The sequence below is a fragment of the Lonchura striata genome, chromosome 6 (assembly GCF_046129695.1).
Source record: "Lonchura striata isolate bLonStr1 chromosome 6, bLonStr1.mat, whole genome shotgun sequence".
NCBI lineage: Eukaryota > Metazoa > Chordata > Aves > Passeriformes > Estrildidae > Lonchura > Lonchura striata.
The window spans coordinates 10,917,533-10,944,910 of record NC_134608.1 but is presented as its reverse complement, the minus strand read 5'-3'; the positions used below and the strand labels follow the sequence as shown (position 1 = coordinate 10,944,910).

General features: G+C 41.7%; 3 protein-coding genes and 1 non-coding gene across 9 annotated transcripts in view; 3 read left to right on the top strand and 1 right to left on the bottom strand.

Moving 5' to 3' along the window:
- The first annotated feature begins 542 nt into the window (after positions 1–542).
- Positions 543–616, top strand: TRNAI-AAU (transfer RNA isoleucine (anticodon AAU)). Its single transcript has one exon. It is a non-coding gene; the product is annotated as a tRNA-Ile (tRNA).
- Positions 617–1,668: 1,052 nt separating this feature from the next.
- Positions 1,669–13,250, top strand: ZNF839 (zinc finger protein 839). 2 transcript variants are annotated; one of them, XM_077783959.1, is made up of 8 exons: positions 1,669–2,184; positions 3,072–3,977; positions 5,719–5,970; positions 6,683–6,775; positions 7,125–7,277; positions 8,371–8,460; positions 9,173–9,311; positions 10,916–13,250. In XM_077783959.1, exons 1-8 carry the CDS (start codon positions 1,669–1,671, stop codon positions 11,902–11,904), a joined length of 3,138 nt encoding a protein of 1,045 aa, XP_077640085.1. In that variant the 3' UTR covers positions 11,905–13,250. The 2 variants fall into 2 exon arrangements, with proteins under 2 accessions (XP_077640085.1, XP_021397024.2); XM_021541349.2 differs by having other exon boundaries at positions 8,371–8,511.
- CINP (cyclin dependent kinase 2 interacting protein) lies at positions 10,223–21,028 on the bottom strand. Of its 3 annotated transcripts, none has more exons than XR_002466411.3 (6): positions 20,978–21,028; positions 19,581–19,749; positions 18,348–18,474; positions 16,699–16,828; positions 14,977–15,254; positions 10,223–11,340 (listed from the first exon to the last, which is right to left on the bottom strand). XR_002466411.3 is itself a non-coding variant. In XM_021541383.3 (5 exons), the coding sequence occupies exons 1-5, from the start codon at positions 20,982–20,984 to the stop codon at positions 15,052–15,054; spliced, it is 636 nt and encodes a 211-aa protein (XP_021397058.2). In that variant the 5' UTR covers positions 20,985–21,028; the 3' UTR covers positions 14,932–15,051. The 3 variants fall into 3 exon arrangements, 1 of the variants encoding a protein (XP_021397058.2); XR_004148373.2 differs by lacking the exon at positions 10,223–11,340 and adding an exon at positions 13,466–13,730; XM_021541383.3 differs by lacking the exon at positions 10,223–11,340 and having other exon boundaries at positions 14,932–15,254.
- A 22-nt stretch (positions 21,029–21,050) lies between these two features.
- The window catches only part of TECPR2 (tectonin beta-propeller repeat containing 2), a 41,260-nt gene continuing 34,932 nt past the window's right edge, over positions 21,051–27,378 (top strand). Inside the window, exons 1-3 of one of the 3 annotated variants that reach the window (XM_077783956.1) lie at positions 21,051–21,143; positions 23,839–23,978; positions 27,017–27,301. In XM_077783956.1, coding sequence (XP_077640082.1) covers positions 27,068–27,301 — 234 coding nt within the window. In that variant the 5' untranslated portion in view covers positions 21,051–21,143; positions 23,839–23,978; positions 27,017–27,067. Of the gene's footprint in view, positions 21,144–23,838; positions 23,979–27,002; positions 27,302–27,378 lie in introns of all 3 variants that reach the window. The other 2 variants (XM_077783955.1, XM_077783957.1) reach the window with 2 other exon arrangements.

Below are 27,378 nucleotides of genomic sequence, written 5' to 3'. Positions count from 1 at the left end.
CCTCCCTGTCCCCGCCCCCGCTGTTTGCCTCTCGCTAAACAGACATCTGTACTTAAACGTAGTCTTCAGAGGTGAGCAGAAAAGTTCTTTTCTATGCAGCGTATGTAGTAAAAATCAAAACACCAGAAAAAGGTGAATTTTTTGTCCGTGCAAACTAAGATCCTAGTAGTGCGTTAAACAGAATAGTAGATGATTTTTAAGAATGTTCAAATATTTTAATTAAAAGTAGCTTGAATCATATCTTAGTAAACTTGAAGAAGTATTAGCCTATTGACTGAGAGGCGAAGTTATCCCCGATCCCGCGTTACAGTTGTTCCCTTACCAGGCCCTGCATCACTCGCTAGGCAGGGAAGAGTTTTCCGATTTGTTTTTGGTTTTGCTTAGGGGTTAAGCGTGTTTCCGTATGCGCGGGCCCGGCTCCGGCGCTCCTGTGGCCGAGGAGGTTCCTCTCCCAGTCCATTGCCTTTGCCACCTCGGGCAAAGGGTAAAACATTGGCATAGAATTATCTTTATTTATCCCAGAGGCCGGGCCAAAGTCAGCTGGCCGGTTAGCTCAGTTGGTTAGAGCGTGGTGCTAATAACGCCAAGGTCGCGGGTTCGATCCCCGTACGGGCCACATTAATTTGTATTTTGTTTCGTTTTTCTTTCCCTCATTCTTATTTTCGTCTCTCCGATTTGTCCCAGCGATGCCCACCCACATCACACAGTTCTGCTGAGACGGGGCGTTGACCTCTGTACAAGGGCACGGCCGCGGGCGTGTCTGTCTGTCTGTCTGTGCGGGGCTCGAGCGCGCAGGGCGGCTGCAGCACGGACCGAGCTTCATGGCGCTCCTGCGGCTAAAGGAGCCCGGCGGAGCGCGGGTCGGCTACAGCGTGCTCGGGTGACCCCTTCGGGCTCTTTCCTGCCGGGTGGGTTGTCCTTCCCGCCCGGTGAGAGCGAGTGGTGGAGCACACACTCACTGAATGGGTCACTTTGGAGGAGACCATAATTCGTCCAACCTCCCTGCTAAAGCACACTTGTCCTACAGCACACGGCAGAGGATTGCGTCCAGCCCGTTCGGGGATATCTCCAGTTGAGGGAGACTCCACAATCTCTCGGAGCAACCTGTTCCAGTGCTCAGTAACCTGCACTGTTAAGTTCTTCCCCATGTTCAGGTGGAACTTTCTGTGCATCAGTTGTCCCGTATCCCAGGGGCTGGCACCTCCGAAAAGAGCGTGGATCCATTCTCTTGGCATAAGCCCCTTTAAATATTTATACACAGACACGAGGTCCCCCCTGAGTCGTCTCTTCTCGAGGCTGGAAAGGCGCGACTCCCTCATCCTTTCCTCGTAAGACAGACGCTCCAGTCCCTCAACCATCCCCCACTGCACCCGCTCTAGGAGCTCCACGTCCCTCTTGTACTGCGACTCGGTACAGACTCGGCTCAAGCACCGGGGAAACCCAACTCGGGGTAACTCCGCCCGCGGGGCCAGGAGCTCCGGGCGCACCTCCGCCGGGTTTAGCCCACGCGAGCCGCCGTCGGCGCCGGGCGGCCCCGCCCCGGGGGGCGCGGCGGGCGCTGCCGGGGGCGCCATTGGCCCCGCCGCCGGTGCCCCGCGCATCGCCCGCGCTGCCGACACCGCCGGGGGCAGCCGCCGATGCGGCGCCCGCCCGCCCGCGCCTGCCAAGATGGCGGCTCCCGGGGCGGGGGGCACCGGGGCCCTGCCGCCCCCTCCGCCCGCTGAGGACGAGCCCCCCGGGACCCACGGGGCGCCCCCCGGCGCGGCGGCGGGGCGAGAGGAGGGCGGCGGCAGCGGCGCGGAGCTGCTGGCGGTGACGGAGGAGCTGGTGCAGAGCTTGGCCGCCCTGGAAGCCGGCGGAGGGGCGGCGAGCGGCGCCGTGCTGTACCTGCGGGCGGAGGGCGCGGGACTGAGCGCCGGCGAGCAGCGGCGGCTGCTGGAGAGTCCGGGGCCGCCCCCGCCGCCCCGTCCCGCCGCCGCGCCGCTGGCCCCCGCGGAGCTCCGGCGGGTCATCGAGCAAGTGAGCAAGGCCCACGAGCAGCTGAAGCCGGCGGCGGCCCCGCCGCAGCCCTGCCCCGCGGGCGGCTTCATGCAGAACGCCGCCCGGCAGCTTCAGAGCGTGGCCCAGCAGGTCGCCCTGCAGCAGGGCAGGGCCGCGGCGGCCGCCCGCCTCCTCCCGCAGAAGGTAACCCCGGGGCTTGGGGGGAGGGAGGCTGCGGCGCTCCGCTGGTGATGAAAACCACGGCTCCGGCGAGTTTAATCCTTTCTGATAATTTTTTCTTCCCGTTCTTTTCAGTCACACCTGCTCAAGGGTGTAGACTCCACTCCCATAGCTCAAAGGCACAGTTTTTAATGTGGTTTAGGAAAATCCGTGTTTGAATGTAGCTAATAGCTGCTGTGGTCAGTATTTCGGTTTGACAACACGTGCAGCCAAGAACAGCTTAGAAGAGCTGTTTCGTAGTGGTTAAGTGGTGATACACAGGAAGTTACTGCATGCCTCATGCAGGTGAGAGAGTCCCTGGGCTTTCAACCCACCTTTGGGGTGTAGGTTATGAAGTGATTGATTTGGACTGAAGCAGAAATTTGGATGAGGCAGAGCAACTGTAAGGGAGATGAACAGTAACATCTGATTCTGTGAATCATCACCACAAAGTTTTTGTGAAGCGAGCACACATTATGACATGTCCTGGACTGGGTATTGGGGCTGTGTCATGTAGCAGACTGTAGTTTTCCTGTGTGTGGGGTTTGCTAAAGGTTATGGACGTGCCTTGGTGAAGGCATTGACTCTGCTATTCCAGACAGGCCTGCTACCAGGAAACAAAGCTGTGACATGGCCTCAGAGCAAACTTTACATGCTTTACTTGAACCTCAGTCACAGCAGAAAATGCGCAGGAAAACCCGTAGCTTGAAGGAAGGGAATCTGCTTTGATGCATTAAGATGGAAAGTTGATGATGTGTAGCAGTTTCTTCATGCTTTGCTTTAAGGGAATGTGTGTATTATCTCTTAACTATTGTATTTATTTATTAATACTGTATTTGTATAATTGCAACTCTTCCTTTTTTCCACAAAAGCAGCTGGAAGCCATTTGTGTCCAAGTTCAGCCAAGACAGATGAAGGAAACTGAAGGGTCAATGACATCATTGGCACCAATCCAGTCCAAAACTATAACGCTGAGTCAGCCAGTTGGTAGGAAATCTAGCATACCAGGAGCTGGCATTATTAATCCCCAGTTAATTAGGATACAGCCTGTTTCAGGAACTGAGCAGCAGCAGCTACTCGTGCACAGTTCTTCTGAGTCTCCGCTTCAGTTGCTTATGCAGAGGCCTTTGCCATCTCATGGGTCAGTGTCTGTGGACAAGATTCCCCCATCTAAGATGGTGAATGGACAGAGGGCTACTTGTGTCACAGCATCGGTTTCAGGGTCTCCAAATCCTACCATGGCTGCAGCCAGTTCAGCAAGTACACCATGCCTTGAAAAAAAGCAAAAGGATGACAAGTTAAAGAAATCTTTGAAGGTTAAAACTCGTTCTGGACGGATTTCACGCCCCCCCAAATACAAAGCTAAAGATTATAAATTTATTAAAATGGAGGATTTGGCTGATGGTCATCAGTCTGATTCTGATGACTACTCTGAGCTGAGTATAGAAGATGATGAAGAAGGAAAGGTGAAGGGAAAGGATGCATTATTCAGTTCTTCAAATTATAATCTGAAACCCAAGACCTTTAAATGTCAGACTTGTGAAAAATCTTACATAGGAAAAGGAGGATTAGCAAGACATTATAAACTTAACCCAGACCATGGACAGCTGGAGCCTTCACCTCAGAAAATACCTCTAAATAAGCCTAATGGAAGTATGTTTGTGGAAGAGGAAATTATGAGTCCAGCACATTTGGATTCAACTGCTGTCACTTTAAGTCATGAAAAAGCACTAGCTACCAGTCTGGAAGAAACTGTTGATTCAAAGGGTGGAGAACAGGTAAAGTGTTACTTAGAAAACCTGTCAATTATGTGGAAAGTAGAATGGCAGTTCTATAGCTGCACAGTCTTGTACTGCTCAGAAATATACACTGATAGACTACATTAGGCAAATTTCCCATTGAAGTCCTTTAAAAATCAAATTGTCTCTTGCAGTGCTGCAGCAAGAGTACCCTTGCACAGGCACATAGAACTAAATGTTCACTGAGTGTTCATTTCTTACTGTGTTTCTGACATACAGTTTTCATCTTGTCTGCATAAATGACATTCTTCTCTGCGTTTGGATAAGAACACTGTTGTTCAGTTACAGCCTTTAGTAGACAGAAACACATCATCTGCTCTCTCATTTTCTCTTGCTGAAATAATGTCATCACAGAAAAAATCTCTTATTTGGAACACAACAGTGAACTGCAACTTTTCCTAGAGCATGTTTTCAAAGTGAGGCTTTGAAACCCTGCACACCAAACACTGGTAAAATTTGAGTCTCTGGGGTGGAAGCTGCCTCAGCTGCAAATATTTTCCTGTTCTAAGCTGGTCACTTCAAAGAAAAGTTTCTCTTTTAATATTGAAATGACTCTTAACATTTTGCAGCAAGAGCTGATGCAACTGCTGGTTAGGAAAAAGTACTCGTTTAGATGTAGGGGTGTCACATTTGTTACTTGTCTTTGTAATTGTGAAGTTGTTCTCAGGAAAGTGAAAATTTACAGCAAACAAACCTTCCCTCATCCTCTACACTTAGTTATGATCTCTGAAAAAAGAGAATTGCAGAATACTGACGTCTGCTCTCTGAATTATTGTAGTTGTTTGATACAGACAGGAAGCCAATCAAGATCCCCATGCTCAACCCCTAATCCTGTGTCAAATTTGGAACTAATTTAGTAATTTAATCCCTGGATAGAACTGACATAAATTTGCCATTTATAGAGCTTTCCTAATCAGTAGAATAGTAGGGAGTTACTGAATGTTGGGATGCAAATGTGCAGATTATGCAAAGAAGCCTGATGTAACTCAGTACTATTATAAACTAATTTCTTGAAAGATACTGGAACATTTTTAGAAATTCTAGCTTGGAAGGGAAGATGCTTAAGTAAGGAATCACTGCTTTGAACAGTTAAAAAGTTTTACACTGAAATTATCATTATAACTTAAACATATAAAAGGTACTTAGACTTTCTGTGTGATCTTATAACAGAAGCTGCTTCATAGCTGTGTTCCTAGGGAAGACAGGATTTTGGAATGTGATAACTGGGCAGTACGTTTTGGTATTTAATTACTGGGCTTGTCACTGTTCATGGTGTCAAGAGGTTTTGTTTTTCTTCTAATGTTTTGATGTGGTTACAATGAAACCCAAATTATTCTGAGTATGGAGTATGTTTTACTGCTAATTAAGTTTTATTTCTACAGCCTCTTTATCTAAAGAGGATATATTTTACTTCAAAAATATTAAATGTATTTAACCCACTTAAACCACTTGTTTCATTCTGTTTATTTAATTTTTTTCTTTTGTATGACATCTTGTGGTTCAAAAATGCTAACTTTGCAAATAATGACATATATGTGATGCAGAAGTAGGAGTCTTAACTAATGTGTTAGATTTATTTCACAACTTTCTTTGCAAGTTATGCTTGTGTCCAGCTTTGCAGTTGCTATTTATTGTTTGCATAGATGACAAACTTAATTTTAAAATTGTCTTCCTCAAAACTGTTTAAAATGGTGAATAACCACTTTTTCTTTTAATTAAGGCATCAGAGTCTGAGAAAAGCAGACACTTGTTGGCAGAACAACCAAATGAAACCACTTCAGGACACTGGGGACCTGTAACACCAAAAGCACCTGGAAGACCCAAACGACCAAAGAGACGTGGTCGACCCAGGATGGGTGGAAGATCCAGGGGTTCTGGAAGGCTTAGCAGACCTGGTCAGTCCCCTTCAAAGTCACTTAGTAGTGTGTCAGCAGAACACAATGTATTCAGAAGAAAAGCTAGGTTAAAAGAGGTATGGTTCTCTTCTGCAATTACTTCACGAGTATTTTTACTTCCCCTCCACCTTTTTTTTTAGTCACTCATTTTCAATGAATAATTTTCAAAAAAATTTTTTTTTTTGCATCCTCATGTATGGACAAGGTGAATGTCTTAGATGGGGCTTCCAAGATGAAAACATTAAGTTGTCTTTTAAGAAAAAAATACTTCCAGCAGAATACTGGAAGAAAGGAAAATGGGAACTGGGTTTGGAAAGGGACTTCTGACATGTAGATATATTCCTGCTACCCTTTTTCTGGAACTAGCTACTACTACGTATCTCCTCCAACACAGTAAAAGAAATAATGAAAAGAACCAAAAAATCCCAAAACAAACCTACAAAGAAGGTCTTGAGGGATGATAGAATGGGGATTACAATCCAAGTAACACAACTTGTTCTTCGTTTTTTGTATGTTATAGATCCTTTATGGCTACTAAAGCTACTGAGGTTGCTGTTCTTTCTATGAATTGGCCACATTTGTGGGACTGAGTTTTGTCTGTACATGAGTAGTAATTATTTGAGCTTTTCTAACTTAGCCCGTTTTGGAGTTAGTTTGCATCTATTCTTAAAGCTGCCTAAACATACAGCATATTTATAAAAAAAAAGTACTGATATTTTATGTTCTGAAAATGGGGTGCAAAATGTGTGGGCTGCTTTTTCCTAATAATCTCATTTTGGATTTTGACAGCTAATACAACAATGTGATAATGAAGACTTAATGGAGCTGGCTCTCCCACGTCTTACAAAGCTTGTTACAGTGTATGAATTCCTGTTGATGAAGGTGAGTTTTTATGTAAAAATATTGAATTATTTTATGGATACATCCATTGGTAGACATAAAAAGATTGCTTTAGAGACATAATTGAATTTTCTAAATTAATATCATGCAGCATGTAGATGTTCTACACATCACTTCAGTCTTACACAGGCAAAACTCTGGTAGGTCTCAACTCAAAGCCTTACTTTTTGCTGCCTGGTTCAGTGGCATTTTGAATATTCCAGAGTCTTTTGACTTAATGTTTCTATTTTAAAATGTTGAACAGAACAAAATTGACAGAACTTAATTTCATCCTTTTTTAAAGTATAGGGAGGGAGAAACATGCCCGTTTTTATTCCCCTCTTATTCCTAGGTGGAAAAAGGACACCCAGCCAAAGCTTACTTTCCAGATGTGTATAGGGAGTTTGAAGATTTGCATAACATGGTAAAGAAAATGGCTTATGATCACCTCAGTAATTCTGATTCTGTGAATTGCCAACAGCCTGTTGAAATAAAAGATGCTAAGGTAATAAAGCACTCTGTTTGGAATTATGATTGATTGTTTGGTTTGCTTGCTTTATTTTAGATACCTTGCATTTTTAATTTTCTCTGATAAGCTTTCTCATACAGGTAAATTTATTTGAAAACAACATTACTTTTAATTAGCAAAAATAGACATTATTGTGAAAATTCCAACAACTTACCAAGAAGAAAAAGAAATCCATAATAAAACCACAATTCTAGTATATATCAGTGGATACAACTGGAGAGATAAGAAAACAATTCTAGCAGTGCTGATACCTGCCTTGCATATCTAGGGTAGTATGAAGCTACATGTTACTGCAAGATTTATTTAGCATTAACCACTAATCAAAGTACATCCTGATGTTTGATCAGGAATGGGGGGGGTCTATATTTAAAATTAGTGACCTTGATTTAGAGGCAAGTAATTTGATTGCAAAATGAGGGCAAACTGAATGCATCTATGCAGTTCAGTCACATTAACAAATGTGAAAGGTAGTGACTATGTTAATAAAATTGCAAACTATTATTTCAGTGACTCCAGATTCATTGTTTATGGAGCTGTATCTGGAAAGACAGATGAAATCTCTTTCTTTCTTCTCTTTGCTGTTCATGTGCATTCTTAATATAGAATGATGCTCTTTAAAAAAGAAGAACAAGACCAAACCAAACCCCAAAACCTAGCCTTGAGAAGCTGGATGGTAGCACACCTATGTAAGGATGAAGCACAGGAATGGAATATGGGGAGGGGGGAAAAGGCCTTCACTATGCAGAGATACTCTAAACAGAAGGCTTAGATGTTTTTATATGATGGAGAACCTCAATAATTATTAAACACTGCTCTAAGTAACTGTCCCTGGATTCTATATATAACCATAATTCTCTCAAGTTTGGCTGTCAACAGTCACCTTCAGATGAAGGTCATGTGTCAATGTGAAGGCTAGTAGAAAACATGGGAGTCTAAATACTTGCACTGAGCTGAGGTGATTGCCATGATGTAGTTCTAGTTCAGTTTTAAGAAAATTAATCTGTATTTCAGCATGTATGTATTCAGATCTGAGAGGCTAACTTTTACTATTTTCCTTCTGTTTTTGAAGGTTGCTGAATCTCTAGGAATCACAGAAATACTCAGTGGAGAACAGAAGATGCAAGGTGCAGAGTCTTATTCACAATGTGTAATTAAAATGGTTAGTGAGCAAGTTCCTGTGGACGTACTGGGACAAAAACGGTTAGCTGAGGTATGGAACACCTCTGTGAAAATAAACAATGAAACTAAGACAAATTAAAACTTTTAAAAATGCATAGTTATTCCTTACAAAATCACGCTGGTATTATCTGAGTAATGTTAAAATGTGGTGTTCAGAAATACTGAAAGTACTCTGCTGTGGTATCATAGCAGGGCATATGAGCTAGCACACTAAGTATGTCCTTTGGGAAGACACTTGGTAGTGATCCTCAATCATTCAGGATTGAGGATCAAAGTCTTACAGATCTTTGATACAGGGACAACAGAACTTAACGGAGGTGCTGGTAACTGGGGGCTCCACAGATTCCAGCCTGTGTTAGAGGAAATGGCCTAACCTACAGCAGATTCAGGCACTGGAGAAGTGATTGCTGTGCTAATTGGATAGAGGGGCATGAAAACAGTTTCTTTCTTTCTGACAAGTCAGTTGATGAGCTTCAGGCTTTTTATAGCTGTAGCAGAGAGCTGTGTTTTGTCCCCTTGGAGTTTTGGTGAAGTGTGAGGGTTGTGTTTAAATCGTTACCTCTAAGGAAGACCTTTAGTGTAAATCCTGTTTTCAAGGATCATCAGTTCAGTGTCAAGATGTTCCCACAGTTATCTTTTCCAATATTGTCAAGTGTTACAGGGCTGCAGTTAATCATCTCTTGTATTGACAGAGCTCAGGGGAAGAAGTGTTGCCACCAGCCAAAAGGACCAAGTTAGAAGATGTAACAGAAAATGTGAACAATGCTTATGCCAGTCAAGATGAAGTGAAAGAAAGGAGTGGGAATTTGTGTACACTGTTTGAAAAAGATGGTAACCTCTTCAGATATTCCAGTTCTGTTCTGTTTATGGTGGAGCTGAACAAATCTTTGTTCTTCAAGCTACTGTGGTTTTTGTCTTACAGTTTCATCTCTTAACTTGCTTCCCAGGTCTTTCAAAAGCAGCTGTTTAACTGAAAAGGCCTCATGAGGAGGGAAAAGTTACAGATGATGCAGACAAGAGTAGCTCAATCCTGGATGCATGATAATCAGTGATTGATACTACTTATGGGCATAGTACTGTCCTGTGCTGTGTGCTTCCTGTCTGTCCTCTCCCTCTGAGTGCATGACCATGTGTGGGAGAGCAGAGGAGGAGGAAGCAGAGTGCACATCCTTCCTCTTGGCCCCAGCCAGCTACAGTAGCAGAATTACCAGAGCTTTGTGGAACTTGAGGGAAAGGGAGAGCTGGTGTAGGCTGTCCTGTATCAATCATTGAATTGAGGCACCATTTTGCACCACAGTCTTCAGCTGTTTCCCTTTTTATTCATTCGTGTTTCATCCTGCTGCCCTTCAGATTGGCAGGGGAGCAGTGAAAGAAAAGTAAATCTCTAGTAAGATATGTCTCTCAGTGCCATCCACTTTGCAAATACCTTGTTTTGGTGTTGCTGTAAGTGCCTTTGCTTTTGCCCTTTGTATGTCTTTCAGTCAGTGGTTATTGTTGTTTCCCTTGGTTAGATTTTCTTTCTCTTAAAGGCTCTCTGCATGACCATGCTTACTTCTTGCTGCACAATCATTTTCTTCTGGGCTATGAGTTCTTAAAATTACATTTTGCTTGCACCTGCTAGTAGGGTGTTTGCTAGTCTACAGTGCAAAATGTTAAAAATAGTCCTCTCTGCAGTGTTAAGTCTCCTTTTTTGTGCAATCGTATCTTTCATAACAAAAAAAATCCAAATCCAAACCAGCTAACTTGTTCCTTTTGACCTTTATTATTAAAGACTGACTGCTCATACTACTGCAGCTTAATAGTTATTGTCCATCTACTTTCAGGGTTTGGGACCCTGGTCAGGTCCAGGTCAAGTAACTGCTAGAACACTGCATTTATTGAGGTTTTTACCTTTTCTGGTACAGGACAAAAGTGCTGCTGGGGCTCTTAGCACAGCTAATTAATATGTAGTAACATAATGACATGTCCGAGTCCAGGATGAGCCTTATTAGGAATAGAAATTTAAACAGAAGTTTAAATGCTTCCATCAACTTACTTAAAGTGATGAGGATGAGAAACTCACAAGTTTGTGCCTGCCAGTCTTTATATTTTAATGTTACTGGCTGCATAACAGATGAAAGAAAAATGAGTTTGCCTTTCAGCCCAGGTTGTTTTCAGGATGACCAGAAGAATGCTGCCTCTAAGTGTAAGGTCTCTTAATACAGAAATACTTGATAAACTATCACTATTCGACAATTCATCACGTATTTTTATAGTGACTTTCTCATTGAAAAGGTATATGAAACTCCTGTAAGGTGCTTCAGGTTTGCTAATTTGGGGGAAGCAAAGTAGGGAAGTAGTCTAGCTTTTCCTCCAAAATTATAGCTGAAATATAGGTTTTTTTAGCATGCAATATCAGATTGCCTAACAAAGTAATACTTCTTTCCCCTTTTCAGGCTTTAATCAATTAAATGGAGAAATCCTGATTTCAGAAGATAGGCATATCACTTGCTGTACAACTGGAAGTACATTACAGACAGCAGAGGAACATAATTCACTTGCTGATTCAGGAGTTCGAATTGATGGTGAAAATTCAGGTACCTTCTCCCAAACTGTGGAAATGAGGATAGAGTATCCCCAGCCTGCAGGGATACAGGGACCAGATGTGGCAGGTGAAGCATCTCTGCTGCATGCTGAAGTGGTGCTGCCTGTGGGAGCAGGTGGCTCGGCTGGGCTGCTTCAGGCGCGCTTTGTGAGCGGGAGCGCGGCAGGACCGGCAGCTCCTGAACTCCACAGCTCCCTGATGGAGCAGGCAGTGGCCAGGCAGAGCACCGGCCTACCAGCGAGTGAAGAAAATGGTCACAGTCCAAAATATCATCAACTGCAAGAAGAAAACCCGAATTTTGCAATTAAAGAACGTTCTGAGCAACTCCGTAATGCTGATATGACTGATGAGCTACAGGAACTTGAAAAAGCTTTTTCAACAAACGTCGTGCCAATAAACTACCCCCACAGTGCTCAGGCTGAGTCGCACCAGGACGCTGTCCAGGGAGCCTCCCTGTCTGCTCATGGAAACCAGGAAAATGCTTTCAAAAACGAGAGTGGATATTCCTGCGTGACACAGGAAACACACGAGCTGGCAAATACAGTTACTGTAGATGAAACTGTAGCTTTTGAGATTTCTGATGAGAGCCATGATTTTTTGTCTCAGGGACACGAACAAATTTTTATTCAGACTTCAGATGGGCTTATCTTGTCTCATCCAGACACTGCTGTTTTGTCTCAGGCAGAAGGCATCGTTATTGTGACTGATTCCAGTGGTACGACAATGCACATTCGCACACCCGAAGGGATACCTTTGGAAACAGTGGAAGCACTACTGGCAATGGAAGCAGGTGGCCAAAGTGAAGATATTTTGCTCTCGCAAAGTGAATTGGAGCCATAAATTAGAAAATCCTATAAGCTTTCTTCTGGAAAAGACTGGTTATAAAATGAATATTTTTCTAATGTGAATACTGAGATAATTGAAATTTAACTTATTTGTAAACTGTTTCTATGCCCTGTACTTTTTATAACTTATGTTTATATAAATTTAGCAGCATTGCAACCAAAAATTCTAGAATTAACATTGTTCTGTTTGCTTTATATGTTGGGGATGGGTAGAAAGTGGAAATCTTGTCAACCCTAAAACTTGCACTGTCTCCTTTTGTTACATAATTCCTTTTCTCTTTAGCCATCTAAAAATGCAGTAAGTTGTACTGCTGTTCAGCAGTGATGTGCTGTGTACTGGCAAGCTGTATATGGGTAAAATAAAAGCTATGTTAAAAATGTGCATTTTCTGTGCCACTGAGATTACAAAACACTGTTATTGCACTTTTTAAAAGCTATCTTGAATATTCATTAGCATCTAGACTTGATGCACATAAATCTGCCTGGGAAAATGAGCAGGTTTAAGTATAATCCACAAACTTGTGCATTCTGGGAACAATGTGACAGCCTAGCTGATCCTTACTGAAATAAGCATTTGCTGAGTTGAGACAAAAATAGTCTCAAACAAGATCTGATTTTTACTGAACAGTTGGAAATGTATTTAAGTTGCTTGTCTACTGTTCAGCCACACCTTTAAAAATTGCTGTTACATAGACATAAATGGGAAGGTGCATAAGCAGTGATCTAATTTTCCCTAATGAGGTACCAAATTCTTTTTTTGCTTTAGTCTGTCATGGTCTATTTTTGTTAGAGTGGTATTATACTTTTTTTTTTCCCCTTTCAGATGATGCATCCTTTATGAGTTCCACACTTCAGCCTTTCCAATAACTCCATGCTACCTTGTACTGTTTAATCATAATACAAAGGGACTGTTGCTCTAGGCAGGGAGAAAACTTGGCAAATTACTTGAATTTTTGTCATACTTTCAGTATGATCCTTGGATCAGATTATATTTTTGTGGAGACCCCCTACCAGCATGTTGTCCAGAGCACTGTCTTTTCTTTCAATAAGTTTAGCAGGTGAAAAAAAAAACCAAACAACATTAAATGTGCAGACATTACTGAAAAGTGGTAACATATCCTTAAAATGTGTGTGTCACCTCATTGCTGAATAGATGCAACTACTGGGACAATCAGACAAGTCTACCAAGGACAGGAGAATTGTTCTTAAACTGAGTATGAGTACTGATATTTTTTTTTCAAGGTATTGTTACCACTAAGAAAAATGCTAAAATTGAATCCAAACATAAGACAATTTACAGATTAAATAAACTGTTCTACTAAACCAAAACCTTTAATCATAGTTGGGTTAGGCTTTTGTGTTTGGTGTTTTTTTTCTTCGCTGCATAAGTAGAAGATAAATTTGATTATCCAAAATGTTGTCTTTCATGAGTAGTTGTGAAAGGTACTGTATATTAATGACTTTTTGTTCTGGGTTTTTTCCCTCTTTTTTTTAGGAGGTGGTAATTGTCAGAGGATAGACCTACCTTGTAAGTGAAGGTAGTATACAAAGCAAAGTTCTGTTGGTCTTTCAGTCTTTTATTGCAGTGAGCTATTCTTTATGATACTCTTTTGTACTGACTGTGTAATAATTATATTTGAGGGCTACAAATATAACAATCAACTGCTTAGAGCTAGAATGACAAAACATCTCTGCAATGATTTTGCAGTAATCTTCCAATACCCAACAACAGTCAATAAGCAAGAGGGTCTGTGAATATGAAGACCCCTTCCTGAAGAGCTTTTTTCCTCTTAAGAAATGAGAACAAACCACAATTTCCACCTGTGGAGAAAATGAAAACTTGCTTCAATTTTGTCTTCCCCATCAATTTGCACATGCTGGGAAATACAATACACCTACCCTCATCTTAAAAGAACAGTTCTATATGTGAACCAATCTTTTCTCCTTGGAAAATAGTTTTGAAGTACTGAGATGTTTCCATAGTGACACAGGTCTGCCCCAACTCAGATGAAATAAGATGGCTGTTAAACTAAGTGGAACGCTTCCACTGAAAAAATAACAGAACCCAACAAATCTGTTCCTAACTTCATCCTTGAGCTACAGCAGAATTTCTTTTTATATGCTGAAATTGTGGGCTAAGAATAGAACTCTTATTAGCTGCCAGAAACAACCTCATTGTTCAACAGAATAACTTTTCAAGAAAACTTTTTAATTCATGCCTGTCTGTCCTGCTACTGCAGGAATTTCTCTTACTAAACTTACAAGGTTTCAGCTTGGGGCTAATTAGATAAGTAACCCTGCTTTTCCTATCAGTACAGAGGGACAGAGACACACCTTCAAACCAAAACCACATTGACATCAGTACCAGTAACTCAAGGAAAAACTCACTGAGCCCTATGACAGGGAGCAAACAAGATGGGGCACAGCCTTGAAAAAAAAAAAAAAGTTAAAAAATTGAAAGGGACAAGACCTTATTATATAATGAGTGCAGAATGCTGAGTTGTACTAAACCTTCCCTTGGTGCTGGTTCAGGCTTGGATCACTCTCTGAGGGTCATGTACCCTCACACTGCTGCAGTAACCAACAACACCAGAATCAAAACCAAACCAGAATTTACACCATTGTCTGCAACAGCATTTCAAAATCACATACCAAACTACGTGGATCCTTTTTGTGCTTTCCTTTCCTCCACTTATAAATCAAGTACAAAATAATTTGCCCTGTTAATTCATAAAAAAAACCAAAAAACAAACCCATAGAAGATCAAGTGCTGAATTTCTGTGGCAAAAGGGACTGTAGGTATTTTAGGCTGTCCAGACTTGGGAGGAAGTAACATTTTTTGCTGTAGATTCTATTTGTATTGAATCCCCTAGACTACTAAGCAGTGCTTACCTCTTTCTGACTATAGAGGACTTAGCCTCCTACATGTAGCCTCTGTGTTGCCCTTAAAATAGATAAAAAACAACCAAAACTACATAGTCCCACACAGAAAAAGAAGTATCAGCTGAGACAAAATAAGGAATATGAGAAAAGTATTTTTAATAAGTTTTACAAAAAATGAACTTACTTGGTAAGCCTTGCAATATGCCAGTTTAGTTTCATCTAAGCATCACTAGAAGCCAGCCATGTAACCTTTGCAACTCTAGCACTGCCTGTGTCCTGTTTCCAGCAGCATGGCTTCGAGCAGCAGCATGCTGCTGTTCTCAATGTAAGGCTGGTACAGCCACGATGATAAATACACCATCATCAGATCATGGTCAGCACAATGAGCAATGTCTTGTACAATTGTTTGCTTGAGTTGTAGTTCCTTCTTGTACATTTCAGACAGCTTCAGAGAAACCTCATCTGAAATGGTTTGAAAAACCAAGCACATTACCAGAACATTTCAGCAATTCTCTAAAAGCTAAATTTTACTTATAATACATGGATCATAAAACCCCCCTACCTTACATAAGCTATTCCCCAAATTTAGCCACCTTTTTTTTTTTTTTTTAACAGCATTAATGATGTTTTTACATTAGACTATAAAATGCTAAACAATTTCCTCAGCTTTGGGATGTATTTTACATGCTGCTGATTTTGATACGAGTTCACATTTAATTATAGAATAAGCAATGGTATTGGTCTCAGGACCCACGGTAATATTATCAGTTACAGCTATTCCTCAAATAACTGAAATTTGATTTTAAAATTTGGTAATGCTATCCTGCAATACAAACTTCACATTTTAGAGTTGCTCTTGATTTTAACTAATCTTAAAGATGCCCTCACATGCTGTAAAGCACTTCAGCAATGCATGATCACCAATAAATAATACCAACAGTGAAAAACAACAGTAAAAAACACCCCAACAGACCAAAACCAAAGCATTTATTGCTAAAACTGTTACTAGTTAAGTTAGTAAAACTGGTAGGGGGGTTAAAATGCATCTGTAATCTTTCACTGTTTGAATTCCTAAAAAATTACTACACAAAGTATTTTGTGCTTCTAACTTATCCTGAACTATCACTATCTTCAGAAGGATTTAGTCTTTCATGGAGCAGACAGCATCACTAAATGATTCAGTCACAATGGGTGTTTTGACAGCAGTTGTCTTTATCATTCTTATTATTTTAAGCTAGCAGAAACGAATACATTAAGATTTCTGCTAAATTGTAGTAATGAAGTAAGAGGCAGAGGTATGATTTTCACAAAGAAGGCAGTTGGTTTGCATGCAATCAGGCTTCTCTTGAATTCAGACAGTTTTAAAGTGGGTAATACCAGTTGGGAGGCAGTACCTTTTGCCATCAAGTGAACACTAAAAGAATTAATATTAACAGTAGAGTGTAACATTTCTTTACTTGTCTTGATTGACACTGAGATCAGAGGTATTTTTCTTTGTCTGCTTGAGAATTAACTGATGTATAGCTTGCTCTTTGTATTCAAGGATTTAATTTCAATGTCAAGTAAGAAGTCAAGTAGTTAAGCCTGCAATTTAACATCAGCAAGTTGCAAATTCATCTCTGCCTGCAGAGGATGTGGCTGTTGCAGCTTGGACACTGTAAGCTGCTGACAAATTTAGTTCTATGCTGTAATTGTTGCATGTCAGACAATGCTTGGCAGTCATCAGCAGTAACCCTAAACCAAGTGATGCATTCATGTGTTTATTGATTAGTCAATTGTAAAGGAGACAGCACTCTCTCCCTCTCAGGCAAAAGACATCCAGATAAGAGGGTTTATTTTTCAGTCATAAATTAGATGACACTGATGACACAATGTAATTAGCTAAGATAATCAATATTTTACTTACAGAAGTATGGTGTGGGCCATGTATGAAAGAAGGGAGCCTTGCAATTCCCAGCTCTGTGGTGGAATGTTTCCAAGTCACAGATTGCTTTAGTAGTTGAAGTAAGCTTTTCCATTTTCAGTTGTATTTTTGTCTGTAAACGATAAACACGGAATGTTAATGAGTATCTCAGCAACATTAGGCTACTATAATCTTAAACATTTTTTGAAAACACACTATTTATGAAGGCTATTTAATACTGACATTTCTAACTCACAATTTTTTAACTCCAAACAGGAATCAAAACTGAAATCTAGATAAACACTTAATATGAGATACCCAGAAATTTTGAACCCTGCAGATATGACACTGTTTTGGACATTCTTTTGTTTCCCACATGTAGAAATATACTAAAGCCTTCTCATTTTTTCACCTCCCTACCTTTTCCTATAGCAATTTAGTACTGGGAAAAAAACATCACACTGGTATAGCACAAGCCCTATCAAGATATTTTTGTACATTACCATATCAAGATGACTTTTATTTCAAAACATCAGCAGCAGGTGAGAAAAGCAGCTCAAGCTACTACTGACAATATATCTAGGGTGATCTAACAGCTTGCTTCAAAAAATAGGTAATTCCATCCACTTCCTTCATGTTCATCTGACTGTGCATTTGGGTATGAATATTTACACCAAAATGAGCTTGCAGGCACTATCTTTACATCAAGCAGGCTAAACCACAGATACATCTCTGAGCCTGTAAGCTCATATAAACTCCTAAGGAATGAAAAATAAATTAGGTCATAGTAGCTATGTTTAGTATCCAATCTAACACTGACTGCTTAGACTCCTGCTCCTCAGGAAGAGTAGAAACTTTCATCAATGCATTTGTAGTCTGAATATAAGAGTACATCAAGGAAAAAAAATACCCAACCATTTTACCCACAGAAAAAAAAAAAAATCTAAGGGAAATCTAGCCACTTTCCTGCTTTTTCTAAGTACTGGAGGTCTATATCCTGACTATATAAAAAATAGATCTACCATCCTTTTAATGGGCCTCCAGTTTGGCAAAAGGCTGTAAAAGTTATTTTTAATAACAACTTTGAATTACAGTATCTGGCAGAAAAAAATTGTTTGCTTCCTGTCAAACTGACAGGTGACATTAATTCCTAGCAAGGTATCCAGAAAAAGATCTCCAGAGAAGGAGATCTGCACAGCAAATACAGGTAGGCAGGCTAAATATGTGACTGCATTATGATCAAAGACAGCTGCAAGGATATGATGGCAGGTAAAGCACTGCTTTATGCTTTGCTGATTCTTTTGTTCTAAACAGAGGGAATATCCAGGATGAGAAACAGAAAACAGGTGCACCTTTGGAATGCATTCTTTGTATGATTTGTTTCCACATCACTTTATAAAGGGGGGAGTAGAACTATAAGCTGACAGAAGATGTAAAACCAACTTTGAAATTTACCAATCAATCAAATAAATGCAAATAAATTCCTCTGATCACACAAAATCTGGATTTACAGTAATTTAGGTTTGAAGCCAAAGAACTATGAATGAAAATCCCAGTTTTCTGCCTACAATAAACACTTCGGGACATTTCCTTGTTACTTGAGCACACTTGGAATTGATTCATGTAGACTAAGTCTGAAAAATTAGTATTACCATATGCTTTAAGGTCTCAAGTAATTCTGCACAGCAATTGTCCAGCTCTTCATTGTATTTTGGGGTTGGCTTTTCAGGTTCTGTGGCACTGTTATCACATGCTATCTCCAATTTGTTATCTTGAAATCTGAAACAGAAACATGAGGCAGCATAAACAACTACATATAGGTTTACTTGAGCAGTGCAGATTTAAAATCCTTGTGATCTGATCCTACAAAATCTCTCACTCACAGGCTGTTTATGAGAATTCCTACATAAAAATAGCACAAAGCATAGCTGGCCATGTGGGAAAAAACATTTGCAGGTGTTAAGATCTTAACACTTTTCCTCTCTTTACTTTGTCCCTGTGTTGGAGGTTGTCCTCTCATCATCAACAAGGTATGCCCAGGCTTCAGCTGCTCCACAGGACAATCTGGTGCCTCACCAGAAACTCACCTTTGTGCAAATTTAAGCCAAGACATTTATCTGTGACCCCAGAGCAGCCAATGTGCAGACATCTGCCCTGTCTGGCAGACTCTCCCACACCAGACTGGAGAGAGAGAGCTGCTAAAGAGCAAAAGCAACATCTGGCACCGTTACAGCAAAATATTCCTCAGCTTGTACCTGTCAGAACCCTGTCAGACAAACCCTCTCCAGCTGTCAGGAATCTGGAGAAGCTGCTCACAGCCCTGTTAGTTAAGGTTTTTCACTACAGCATGAAAATAAAAACTCTACCAAAGTTGGAGGATTTTTTCAGTTTTTCTGTGGTTTTTATGGTGGCTGTGGTGTGGTATTTTTGTTGATTCTTTGTTGGTTTTAAGTCATCACTGTTAAAACTTTTTGTCTGTACAAATGATTGATTCTTTCTTAAATTCTTCTGAACTTTTGACTTGAATTTTTTACACCTCACTGTAAAACATGCAAGAGAATAAGGGAACTCACATGGGCTAAGATTTATAGAATTAGATTTAACTTGGTACATTATATAAGTATTTAAAATATGTTACATTTGACTATGTAAAATAAGCATTTCCCACTTATTGCAAATATTACTGTATTAGATATTATTTGAATGTAAATAGTTTATGTAACCAAAAAATTGCAACTGCTGAGTTTGATCCAAGAGCTAGTTTATCCACTGTGACGTGTTCTTTTCCCATCTCCTAAAATAACTTTCTAGTGAAGACAGCAGATTAATCTCTCAATAAAAGCAATCTTTATGCTGTCTTTATTCATGTGTATTAGCATACTTACTGCTCACTGATCCTCATGTTGACTATTTTGTTTGCTGTAGTAAATCCATTATCATTCAGTCTCTCCCATTTCATCATTAAATTATGCCAGTCTGCTGCATTATCTTTAATTTTTCTTGCACTGACAGATAAAACAGGCCTTCTTGGAGTACTATCAGGAGGACTTTTTGCTGTATGAGAAAATAAAGATATTGAAGCCATTTAAAGACAGAAACAAATCAGTGTCCACCAGCTATTTGTGTGAAGGATCTCCTTGCTTTAATGGCAAATATTGATTAAAGTAAAATGGAATTTACATTTGGCATGAAATCTAATTCCTCATCCATTGCTATTTGCAAGAAAACCATGTTATTAAACAAGCACAAGCACATTCTGCGATGTGTAGTTGCAGCACGGACAGCAGTGCTTTGTAGTGCTGTAAGATCCAGCAGTCTCCTGACATCAAATGACCAACAGATGCTAATGCAGTGCACGACAGAGAGAAATCACAGCAGCAATTACCGTGCATGCATGCAGTGCTCATGACATGAATGTCAGAATTCATTCACAGCAACATGTGAGCTGCAAGAGTTTGGGGAAAGGCAGGGTTCTGCTGAAGGTGGTGGGTGCTTTACTGCTGAGCACAAAGTCCTTGTCTCATGGTGTCTCCTTGGAGGGCAGACAGCTGTAAGAACCTGCAGCACTTCGTCTGATCACACAAAGCAGCTCCACCTTTGCACCTCAGGTCCTGCCCTGGCAGCCAAAGCACGGCTCAAAGCCAAGCCAAATACCCTGCCTGAATGTTTGCTAGCTTCAGCTTTTATCCACAGAGATGCCTGAAAAGAGTTCTTCACATCCAAAGATATAAAGTCCACACAAAACCACAGAAAGGGTCAGGTGGGGAGGGGCCCCAGTGGGCCAGCTGCTCCAACCTCCCTGCTCAAGCAGGGCCATCCCAGAGCACATGGCACAGGATTGCGTCCAGACGGTTCTCCAGCGATACCCGGGTATCTCCAGCGAAGGAGACTCCACAATCTCTCTGCTCATCTGCTTCAGGGCTCGGTCACTGCATAGTAATAAATCTTCCTCATCTTCACGTGGAACTTCCTGTGCATTAGTTTCTGCCCACTGCCTCTTGTTCTGTTAGTTTGCACTAACGAGAAGAGCCTGGCTCAATTCTCTTGACACCCACCCTTCAGATATTTATACAGAAAGGTGGTAAAACACATGGGGGACCCCGTTACACCGGAGCATGAGCGAGGCGCTACACGCGGCGCACACCGGGGTGTGACAGCACCAGCCCGGCGGGCTGGCGGAGCACCACGGGCACTTTGAACCCCGTTGGTTTGCTGAGAAAACGCCGGGACCCCGCCTCTGGCTGCTCCCGCGCTCACCCCCTGCAGCTCCCCCCTCACTCACCCGCCATGGCGACCCCGCCGCCCCGCGGAAGTTCGCTCACGTCCGGCCCCGCCCAGCCCGGCCCCGAGCGGCGCAGGCACCGCGGCCGCCGCCGCTCCGCCGCCTCGGGGCTCGGCGACGCCGCTCCCCGCCGCCCTCCCTGAGCCGCAGCCCGCGCCCCGGAGCGGTGAGTGCAGCGGAGCCGGGGGGACCGCTGAGGGCGGGCCCGCTCCGCTCCCCTCCCCGGGCGCCGCCAGCGGGGCCTGCCGCGGGCGCCTGTTGCGGGCGGCGCTCCGGGCGGCGCTCCGTGAGGGGGCTCGGGGCGGGCTCCGTGAGGGGGCTCGCTGAGGGCTCCGTGAGGGGGCTCGGGGCGGGCTCCGTGAGGGCGCTCGGGGCGGGCTCCGTGAGGGCGCTCGCTGAGGGCTCCGTGAGGGGGCTCGCTGAGGGCTCCGTGAAGGGGGCTCGGGGCGGGCTCCGTGAGGGGGCTCGGGGCGGGCTCCGTGAGGGGGCTCGGGGCGGGCTCCGTGAGGGGGCTCGGGGCGGGCTCCGTGAGGGGGCTCGGGGCGGGCTCCGTGAGGGGGCTCGGGGCGGGCTCCGTGAAGGGGCTCGCTGAGGGCTCCGTGAGGGGGCTCGGGGCGGGCTCCGTGAGGGGGCTCGCTGAGGGCTCCGTGAGGGGGCTCGCTGAGGGCTCCGTGAAGGGGCTCGCTGAGGGCTCCGTGAGGGCGCTCGGGGCGGGCTCCGTGAGGGGGCTCGGGGCGGGCTCCGGGCGGGGGCTCGGGGCGGGCTCCGGCGGGGCTCGGCCGCTGGTACCTGGAGGGGCTGCGGCGCCCTCGCCCTGCCGGGGCTCTGTGTCTGGGCGGTAAATCCGGCATAAGCCGAGGTAAAGCCGGCGGGAAGGCGAGGCAGCCCCGCGGGTGTCCGGCCGGGAGCCGCTGGCTCTGTTCTGTGGCGGGGGCTGCAGCCGCACAGGTGCGAGAAGGCTCCTGCTAGGAAGGAGCGGTTTGAAACATCTGAGTATGTTTCAGTAGAATATGTTTTAGAAATGCATTTGAGGAGGGGGGGTTAAGACAAGGGGGAATAGCTTCACAGTGAAAGAAGGGCAGCTTTATGTTAGATAATAGGAATAAATTCTTCGCTGTGACAGTAGCAAGGTGCTGAAACAGGATGCCCAGAGAAGCTGTGGGTGCTCCATTCTTGGAAGTGTTCATAGTGAGCTTGGATGGAGCTCAGAGTAATCTGGTCTAGTGGAAGGTGTCTCTGCCCATGGCAGGAGGGTTGGAACTGGATGTTCTTTTAAAGTCTCTTCTAACCCAAACCATTCTAGGATTCTGTGAAGTTTTCGTAGGGTGTCACAAGACCATCAGCTGAATTTTCCCATCTCTTCTATAAGCATGTGCAGTAACTGTAGGTTCCCCTTTTCTACCCTTTCCATGTTCTTCACTGAGATTTTTTGTTTTGTTATTTATTTTTTATTATGTCACGGAGGAAAAAGAAACAAACATCATTTGAGCCATATTATAAATGACAAATGTAGTTATTGGCTTTTGCATTTATGTGTTAGGTTTTGCAAGTTATTATTGGTCACAAATATTCTGATATAGTATAATTTGCATTTCTTTTTAACTGCTTTTTGTATAATATAATCTGTCAATTTATGTACGTACCATATAGCTTATATAATAATAGTGTGATAAATATATATTGTGTCTTAGGCCTTAGCATAATATTAAAATAAAAACTATATAATGTTTTTTTTTGTGTAACTAGCTCAGATAATGATGTGAAATAGCTAAGTTGTTTCTCACATTTGTGGACCATCTTATCTGAATGATAGGATAACAGTGATAAGAACCAGGACACAAGAGGAAAAATTTTCTACTGACTCTCTGGTTATTAGGAAGTGTCAAAACAACAGAATGGAGCCTCAAGAAGAAATAAAATATATTGATTTGATCTACAAGATGGCATGCAGACAAGTTAAAACCAAGCAAAAGAGTTCCTAGAATGTGTAAACTCACAGGAATGTTTGAATATGTGCAAACTCTTATGAATATGTGTGTCCCCTGTAATGTTACAGTGTATAATAACATTGTTTAAGCTAATGGTGTGTTTTTGGCATATTGCTAAACACCCCAGCACTGGATATTGTCCCTTTTATCCCTTATTAAACTCTTAAAGTTTCAGAGAGAGCGCTCTGTTTCTCACAAGCCAAAAATGCAACATTTCATGAACTGTGTAAAGCCAAGTGTGTGTCAATTGGGTAACCATGACCTTTGTGCAGGATACATGAAGGAGAGCTCCTTTGGCAGGGTTGGGTTTGTGTTCTTTGCTCTGCAGCATTCTGCTGTGAAAAGCTCTGGAGTTGTGACAGTGGGGTAGCCTGCTCTGGGGCTGAACGTGTGAGAAATATTAGAAAAGAAAACTGCTTTCCTCTTTAGCTGGCAGGATCCAGCTGAGAACAGAGACTGTTGATATATGGGAGTTTGTCTGTGCTCTAAAAAACTTAAATGTAAGTTTTAATGTCAAAGATGTAAAAAAAAAATGAAGCTGTTGTCACTCTAGTACAAAGAGGACCCTTGGGCTGAGAGAGATGCAGTGACAGCTTTAGTTTCCTGCAGTCTGTGGCATATCCTGGCACTGAAGCTTTGGGCACTGCCTGTCTGCTGAACCACAGGATTATCTCTCACTTTAGTTCCCTCTGTTAGGCAGCATTGAGCCTTATTCCAGTTTTTAAGACCAGGAAAAAAAAAAAATTAAAAAGCTACTTTTCAAAGCATGGCCTTGAATGCAATATTTAAGAACTTGAGAAGTCTGAGAGTTGAGAAGGAAGGACTCTGGTGATTGTTTTTAATGTGGTATTTTTCTCCACTTTATCTCTGCAGGACAGCTGCTTAGCACAAGCTGATTTGCTCTATACGTACTTCAGAGTAACTGTGGCTGACATAGACTGAACACATGCATCCAGTTCCAAAATCTGCCTGGGAAAATAGATTATATCTGCTGTTTGCTTTTGATTAATGAGGTAGGAAAAACAGATAACAATTAATCCTAAAGCTGTTACAGACTACATGTGATACACAGCTGTCATTAGAGGGATATCAAAGACTTTAGGCTCCAAAGCAGAGAATTGTGGCATTTGTGCAGATGTTTTGCATCTATAGGCCAAATGGTAGATGTTCTAGTCCCTTATACATTTGGTTAGTATGGATAAAATTACCTAATACTAGTAGTATTTTTAATAAAAGTATGGCTTTGAGTTATCATTCATATGTTTTTACACAATCAGTAGAAGTGTTTTGTTAGTCTGTAAACAACTCAAGATGAAATTAATTTGTGTGCAATGTCAAGCAATTATAGTTAATAAATTTTCCCTTTTTTTGATTGACAGGGTGAATAGGTTATAGAGAACAAAATTTGTTCTTAATTTATTTTTTTGACTACTTTGCCACAGAGTTTGCATATACATTTTATGAAGAGTGAGAATCCTTATCTAACAGCAGAGTTTTAAAATTTTACTTAGTATGTGACAAGAAATAATTCATCCCGTGTTTTTTTTGTGGATGGGAAGACAAAACCCTATCAAACTTTCCTTTTTCTGTGTTTAAAAATAAAATGTAAGCTTTCAAAAGATGCATCAGGTAGCAGATAGGGTTATTGTAGAGGAATGAAGAAAAGTCTTTTTCTGGATAATAAAAATTTGCATATTTTCATAGCTGGTAATCAGTTACCCTGTGTTTAATAGTTTGGTTGAGCTGGAAGAATAAGTGGTGGAGACTAAGAAAGAGGATGAATTCTGAGGCCTTGGAAGGTCCTCTAGGAACTGAGGAGTGTGAGATGGTTCCAGCTACAAGAGCAGCTTTGGATGCTGACAGATGTAAATTGCAAGAGTCACAAAGGGGACTTAAAAACCAAAATATGTGGAATTCATGAGGCGGTAGCTGGGTAGTGGTAGAAGTTGAGTTTAGACAGAGGAAGAGTAGAAAATGGGAGACTCAGAACAAAGACTGGATTTTATTTCATTAGAGAAAATCAAAAAAAGACCATTGACTAATACAATTACTGAAGTGACAAACCAGCACATTTGGAACAGCAAATGAGACTTTAACAGTGGATTCTTTTTATATTTAGTTAACTATAAATGCTGAAGGAAGGGTTAGGAGACTTAAAATATAGGATAGAAAATCAGTGGTTTGTGAAAATACTGTGGAAGTGTCATGATGTGCTAAGGTTATCTGTTAACTTAGTAAACATCTCTGGAAGGAACTCTTCATTCAGAAATAGTTTGGACACGTGTACCAGCTGGTCTTTATGATATTTCATTAAATACATTGTGACAGGTTGTAAACATTGGAGGAGAGTGGAATTAACTTCTAAACTCTGGCAAGCAATAAAATTTACCACAGTTAGGAACTTCTAACAATTGTAGTAGTTCTAGTGTAGTTATTGGCAGTTTTTGTAGTAGATAAAATATAAGCCAAATAACCAGTCTTTATTCTTGTGGTCTTGTCTATGACGCACATGGGCAATGTCATACAAACACTCCCTTTGGCCTTAGTGCAGTTTTATATTGACAGCAAGTGTTGCGGGGCCAAAGTGTATGTGCTGAATGCTTTTGCACAATAACTGAAACAGCTGGGAAACTGAGACACCAGAGCTTTTCACAGTAATGGAGATATTAAACTAGAACAGCTTTTTTTTTTCTAGTTTGATACACACTGCAAGCAATGTATGAAGCTGCCAAACATAAAACATTTTCCATCCTTAGAGAATTAAAAACTAGACACAATAGAACATATCACAAGTTGCAGTAGGAGTACTTCACAGAATCATTGTGAGCATATAGAAGCATTTCTAACTTCAATTTGCAGACTTCTTTTTTATTTTTCTAAGGAAGTTCTAACTCTGCTGATGATAAAAAAAATCTTCAGTGTTAAGATCTTAAACAACCATAAAAAACTGTCCTGTGTACAGATATCCAAAATTCTTGTCTTGGAAAACTGCAAGACTATACCATTGTGTTAACTGGCCTTGCTCATAGCAAAATAAAACAAGAAGTGAAGGGTTCTTTTCATTTCAGTGTTTCAAAGTCACCCATGAGGACAAGCAGCAGCTAATGCTGCAAAATGTTCTTGTCAAGGCTGTAGCGATGAGAAAAATTACTGGGTTTAATTAAATTTTTTGAATATTTTTATGTTCCTCATGATCAGCTTTTTCTGAAGGTGCCAGTGTGTTATTACTGTGATGAGCTCTGACTATGCTGTTTTTCTTGGAGAAGGCAAACAGACTCTTTGTTTCTGTTATTCATAGATAGTCTCCCCTAAGTATATTTACAGTATGGCTCACAAGCATGAAATTATTTTCTTATCCATGAAAGGAAACCTGGACATATGGTACTTTTTTCCTGTTTACTCCTTATCTTTCTAAATTCAGTTGCCACATGGATATTTTCCTGTGTCTGTCAAAATAGGAGTTTTTAAGTTTTTACTCAGCCCTTCCCACATAATTCTAATTGTTTGGTTGCTATTTGAATGTATAGCAGATGTAGCTCTAGCTGAACTGATTCTCAGCTGTGTTTTTTCTTGGGCTGTGGGACATTAAGGAGTGGAGCACAAGTGCTGGTCTGTTGCTTTGATCTTACAGCGCTGTCTGGCACAGGGAGTATCCCATGCTCTTGGCACTGGATTGAGGGTAGAGGCTGCAGAAAGATGAAGTACATCACATGGATTGGTCAGTGTCAGAGTCCTTATGGCTTTTTCACTAGGCAGATGAAAAGAAACACTGCATTTCAACTCAACTTTGACAAATTTGCAGATGCAATACAAAGTGGTTATCCCATATTTAGTGGTTACTATACATCTTTATTATGTTAGCTGAACTTACTCTTTTTGGTAAGAAAAGTTTCTTCTAAGAATAGGTTATATTCACTACAAGAGTTTAACTTGCTTTTTCTTTATGCAAAACAAAATCTGAGAATTTTTTTTCTTTTTTTGCTAGATTGTGACTGTTTACCTTTTACTCTCCACACAAGGTAATGACATGTCTTTAGCTTTTGTCTTTCAGATCTCCTTATGTGGTCATGTAGATGTGTTTATTTCAGCCTTAAAATTGCTGATGCAAATCCTTGCTATGGCATCTGTGGCTTCACCAGTTATATTTAAGGAATTTTGTCCCTTGTATTATCTCCTCAATGCCATTCCTACAAAGATCCAGAAAGGCTTTCGCTCTATTGTGGTTTACCTCACAGCACTTGATACCAATGGAGATTACATTGCTGTGGGAAGCAGCATTGGAATGCTTTATCTCTACTGCAGACACATAAACCAGATGAAAAAATACAATTTTGAGGTAAATACTAACTTTCACTGTTGTCTCTGCTGATGAAGCTGAAATGCTCAGAATTGAGCTCTCTGTTGGTGTCTCAT